This window comes from Rattus rattus, chromosome 15 (assembly GCF_011064425.1).
Source record: "Rattus rattus isolate New Zealand chromosome 15, Rrattus_CSIRO_v1, whole genome shotgun sequence".
Lineage (NCBI taxonomy): Eukaryota > Metazoa > Chordata > Mammalia > Rodentia > Muridae > Rattus > Rattus rattus.
In genome coordinates, this window is record NC_046168.1 from 31,386,839 (window position 1) to 31,392,838 (window position 6,000).

General features: G+C 44.5%; 1 protein-coding gene across 3 annotated transcripts in view; it reads left to right on the forward strand.

Annotated features, from left to right (window-relative positions):
* The window catches only part of Ankrd29 (ankyrin repeat domain 29), a 52,508-nt gene that overhangs the window by 23,501 nt on the left and 23,007 nt on the right, over positions 1 to 6,000 (forward strand). For all 3 annotated transcript variants that reach the window (XM_032885804.1, XM_032885805.1, XM_032885806.1), the window contains one exon: positions 3,259 to 3,357. In XM_032885804.1, coding sequence (XP_032741695.1) covers positions 3,259 to 3,357 — 99 coding nt within the window. The remainder of the gene's footprint in view (positions 1 to 3,258; positions 3,358 to 6,000) is intronic.

Genomic DNA, 6,000 nt, shown 5'->3' on the forward strand with positions numbered 1-6,000 from the left:
TGAGTGCTGTGTTTACATGATTTTTTTTTATGGTTTATAACAGGAAATTTTGAGCTGATATAAGATTCTGGTCACTTTCAGCTCATTTCAGGTCTACTTGTTATATTAATTCCTGGACTTTATTCCATGAACTTTAGCCCATGTTGGAAAATCTTAGATTTTCTTAATTGATTGTATATAATAATTAGATGCCAAGGGAGTTCCCATTGGGTCTTTCCCTAATGAAACACTATCAAATGGTCCAGATGTTACATAGAGTTCCACTTTCTCAAAAACCCTTAGTACATTTATGTACATTCCTTAAAACATACTGGATATGATATAATATAGTACAGTATAGAATAGCATAGCGTAATATAACATAATACAAAGCACACATAAGTTTACTAATTATCTTTTTCATTGTAAAACTGAAATAGCAGGGCCCGGGCTGCTCAGTGGAGTAGAATGCTTGCCGCATAAGCACGAAGACCAAAGTTCACATCCTTGCCACTCATAGAAGCCAGGGACCATGGCATGCTTTGTCCATAACTTTGTTCTGAGGGTGAGGGGCAGGAGAGACATGAGGATCCTGAAGGCAGCCATTGTAGTTAAAATGATAGATTCCTTTAAAAGGGGAACAAGAATACCCTTGCGAGGGAATAGGGAGGCAAAGTTTAGAATGGAGGCAGAAGGAACACCCATTCAGAGCCTGCCCCACATGTGGCCCATACATGTAGATAAAATAGATGAAGCAAAGAAGTGCAGGCTGACAGGAACCGGATGTAGATCTCTCCTGAGAGACACAGCCAGAATACGGCAATGAATGAGAACGGGACCCCTGTTGAAGGAATCAGAGAAAGGACTGAAAGAGCTTGAAGGGGCTCAAGTTCCCATATGAACAACAATGCCAACCAACCAGAGCTTCCAGGGACTAAGCCATTACCCAAAGACTATACATGGACTGACCCTGGGCTCCAACCTCATAGGTAGCAATGAATAGCCTAGTAAGATCACCAGTGGAAGGGGAAGCCCTTGGTCCTGCCAAGACTGAACCCCCAGTGAACATGATTGTTGGGGGAAGGGCGGTAAAGGGGGAGGAGGGGGAGGGGAACACCTATAGAGAAAGGGAGGGGAGGGGTTAGGGGGATGTTGGCCTGGAAACAAATACCCAAGTTAATAAATATGGAGGGAAAAAAATGATAAGCTCCAGGTTCAGTAACAGACTGTCTCAAAGACTACAGTGAGGCAACAATAGAGGGTGATGTCCTGGTATTGACCTCTGGCCTCCACATGGGTGAGTCTGTGCACAAGCTGTGCTATCCAAACAAGCACATGCACATGTGTATGTACACACACACACACATACACACACACACATCATGTACATCGCAACTAAGGTAGCAAGTGCACTGAACTTCAACCTCAACACCGTAGAACTAAATCAGCCTCCTTTTTGCTTAAGTTATGACTGAATCAAAGCCTTTATGCAAGCAGCCGCTTGTGTTCCCACAGCTCCATAGAGCACAGAGCCCAGGATGAGTAAGTCTGTGACTCCAGGAGGTCAACTGCAGGGGTCCTAAGAGCTTTCCATAGGAAGAAAGGACTATCAGGAGGTTGTGAGTTTTAATGTGAATCTGTCACCAAAACTGACTTGGTTTTAATAATCACCTTCTTGTTATTAAGTTATGAAATTTGTAGCCTGAGGATGTTTTTAATAAAAGAGACTGGTCCTTCTGTCATGGCCAGTATATTTATTATTCTCTTACCTCATCGGGCAGAGAGAGCAGAAAGTTGACAGGACAGAGCCTCAAAAGGGCAATAGTGATTACCGCAGTTGAGCAAGGTCTTGCCACTACCAGTCTCAGCCTCTCCTCTCCATTCCCCACTCTTAAAGCTGTCTCAGCCTTTTTCCTTACCACAAGTCCCCTTCCACCCTCCCTCCCTCCCTCAGCGTGCATTCTCGAGCTCCTGCCATACATGCAATGTCACTTTCACTATGAACACAGAGCTTTGTGGCAGAGATTTTACAGGTAAGGCTACCTGTCACTTGCCTGTCACACCCACTCAACTAGTTCAAGGCTTGTTTTCCAGGCCTCATCAGTATCTTCTGAACCAGACCCTCTGAAAGTAGAATTTGCTTTGAATTAAAAAAAAAATCACTCAAACAAACAACAAAAAGAAACCTAAGCCCAAATTAGAAGCTACACTATCATATTCATAATTAATATCTGCAGTTAAGTTACATGTCGTTGAACTACTCATAATTAGCTTAAATCTCCACATCCCAGTTCACAGCACTGAACACCAAACATAAATCCAAGGTGGGAAGAGATACTTACCTAGTGCTCGAGGAAGCCATCGATGGCTCCGTGAGTCAGGGGCACAGTGTGCTTGGCATAAGTGCTTGGTCTGATTTCAACCGCAAAGATAAAAGTGGGGCTGGCGGAACAAAGGGATGCCCCATTCCACATTAGAGCACGCTTAGTCTTAGGCCCCGTGCTTTAAAAGAGACCCAGACAAACTGGCACATGTTCAAAGGAAAACCCTGAGTCAGACAGTGAGACGTCATCATCTGCTCTTTTAATGGGGGCATAACCTGTCCCATGAAAACTATGGCTGTAGATGGGTAGCACCTTTAACTCAGTGGCTTATAGCCAAAGAGCTCCAAAGCAGAAGCCGATGTTTGCCAAAGGGGCCTCTGGTCGGAAGCCTCGCTTCTGAGACAGAGCCGCCATACTTGGACGTGCACTGCACTTCCCCTGTTGAGAGGCGAGTGGATGATGTCTCCTTTGGTACATCCTTTGGTAGGTTTGTGGTGATAATGACTGGTGAGATGGCTTCATTATGTCCCTGGCAGGTTATCCAAGTGTACAGCATGCTCATGTCCTCAAGATGGTCATAAGGAAAAGGTGAGAGCTGGCTGGATGCCTCCATCGCTAAGAGCACTTGCTGCTCTTCAGAGGGCCAGAGGTTAGTGTCCAGCACCCATGCTCGGTGCCTCACAGCCTCCTGGAACTGTGGGAATCCAACACTCTCTTCTGACCTCTGTGGGCACCCCCATGTACACATGGCATATACACTCGCAGAGAGACAAAGACACACATGTACAAACAAGGAATAAAATAAGTCTTTTAAAAAAATAAAGACAAGGAAAAGGACGGAAGGAAAATGAGTTTATTATCTCTGGGACTATTCTCTTCCAATTCTATGTGGAAAATGTTCTTGATAAAATACACATTGCGCCATATCTAATGTATATGTCCTTTCCTTCCATAGGATGGGGGCACTGCCCTGTTGGCTGCTAGTCAGTATGGGCACATGCCAGTGGTGGAGACCTTGCTGAAACATGGAGCCAACATCCATGACCAACTTTATGTGAGTGTTTCGAGAGGGCCCAAGCTTATCCCTTGAACACAGCTAACATTTGATCTAAATTCCAATGTCAGAAACCACAGCTTAAAGTATGTCTTAAAGCGCTAAAAGAAAGTGCACATCTTTTTTGAATATGTATTTTTATTATTTTAATTATACCTATGGGGGTGTGTACATAGAGGTCAGAGGTGTCAGATCCCCTGGATCTGGGGTTACAGGCTCTTGTAAGCCACCTGATCTGGGTGCTGGGAATCAAACTCAGGTCCTCAGGAAGAGCAGTATGTGCTCTTAATCACTGAGCTGTCTCCCCAGCCCTACATAGTGGGGTTTTCATTGGAGAAATCAGTTGACGGATGAGCTATCCTTGTCGTAGAAACCATGTATTTCCTACCTCTGTTCTCCCTTTTAAATCTGTTGTACATCTGCAAACATTCCACGCATGCTGTCAAACTGCCCCAGCGTCCTCTGGTGCGTGCTCACTCACACATGATGAGCCATGTGGTCCAGCCTATGCATTTTCCCCTCCTGTTGTAAAAATAGTAGTGTGGCTCGGTACCAAGAAAGCAAGTCAGTCAAGAGAACTGATAGGTAAAAATCATGGAGCTGTGATCATGAGGTAGGACTGGAAAGGGCTCCGTTGCCACTGTGAATCCATTTGCAGCTAATTGGCAATTAGTACATAGCCCAAGGGCCCTTTTAATTGTCACTGAAATTCCATAGGCTTTGTAACAAGTGATATTATCCTGGTCTTGTAGGAAAAGTCAAATATGGGAGATAAGGTGACTTGGCAGTCTCGGGGAAGGGAGTCCTGCTTCCAATTATCCAGGAACTAGATTTTAGGCCATTCCTCAAGTAGCTGTGAGCCCTTAGGCCAAAGGCACTACTAGGTTTGCATAGCCACCTAATGGGTTGTGTAGGTGTGCTGGTTTCCATTTGAATGTCCTTTCCAGAGCTTACCACATTAACTCTGACAGATCACAGGCCTCTTTGAAGTCCACAGTAACTAACCCTACCCTCTAGCACTTCAAAGTCTGTAAGGCTTTGAGCCTGCAGTAAGACTCTAAGATCCTTGATAAGGAAGTACCTCTCCCCTGGCTGCCATTAGACACTCCCAGCTCCTAGACATCCTCTCAGAGCAGCAGAGTCAGTCTCTGTGTTCACAGCTGCAGTGTGAGGAGGTCCTGTGTGTGTCCTGAGAAACACGGGCAGGTGTCTGAGTGGTGGCTCGGTAGGTAAGACGGTTGCTGTGAAACTTGAGAACCTGAGCTTGGATCCCCAGCACACACATACAAAGCTGGGATCTGCGGTGTGCACTTGTAATCCCAGCCCTGGGAAAGTGGAGGAGACAGGAGGATTCTGGGGCTTGCTGGCCAGACCATCTAGCCAAATTAACGGTGAGTTGTGGGTCCAGTGAGACCCTATGTGCCAACATAAGGGAAAGCACACTTGAGGACAGCGCCTACTGACCTCGAGCATATACACTTGAGTGCACATGCATGCACTTGTATCTACACATGTGCACACACGTGAACACATACTTATACCACACACACACAGAGAAAAGAAAGAAAAACAAATGCATCTCTAAAGCTTTGGCTGTCTCTTGGTTGATCTGTACAAGTAAAGAATAGCTGAGAGTCTAGATTATGTGTGGGTGTGAGGGCCCAGAGATTTTGGAGAAGAAAGCTAATTTTTGTTTTCACAGCATGACCCACAGTTAGCAGTATGAATCAAGGGTGGATATAAAGTTTGCACTCACTAGACAACATCCTTCTAGAATGCTCTCAGAAATAAAGACTTCAGCAGAGTCCCCAGTCACAGTAAATCCTCCTCAATTAATCCGTGAATTAAGAAAGTGGCATGTGCTGTAAATTCCTGATTACTTTTAGTAAAATGGAATATTTCTATAAAATATCCCATAAATATATAAATATTTCTATAAAAACAATTGACCTGGTATATACTTTTGACTCCTGTACTAGGGGAAGCAGAGACAGGTGGATCTCTGTGAGTCTACCTAGTGAGTTCCAGGCCAGCCAGGGCTGCAGAGTGGAAACCCTGTATCAAAAAATAAAATAAAGCAAAACAGGATAGGATAGGGTAGGGGAACTGAACTTTGTAATTAGTAGTGAGAGACTCAATGTGTAGTCTATTTCAGAAAAGTCTACAGGGTTAGCGGCAGCTAAGAGTGTGGGGAATGTTCTATGTTGATACATTAAGAAGCAGCTAAAATTTGTAACCACCTAAAGGTATGTTCCCACTAGTTTGTTTCAAGGATTGTTTCCAGCATAGTCTGGTAGCTTAGCAGACACCCTGCGCAAATCCAGTGTCCTTCAGGTGACATACCTGCTAGACTTGCACAGAAAATGTTTGGGGTTTCAGCTTACTGTTAGCTTACTGTTAGAACAAGGTGTTACCACTAGCTAAGCGTTAACTCCTTGGGGGCACATCCACAATAGAGCTTGCTATGCATGCACATATTCTGAAGTGAGCAACTAGACAAATACTACCTGAATTTTCTGAATAATCTTGCTGAAATAAGAAAAACATATTTCTGAGAAAGAAGACAAAAGAAGCCCCAGCCCCAACATAAAAAGGTCAGCAAGACTGGAATTCATGCGTTGAGCTTGGTGCAGATTGCCCTTT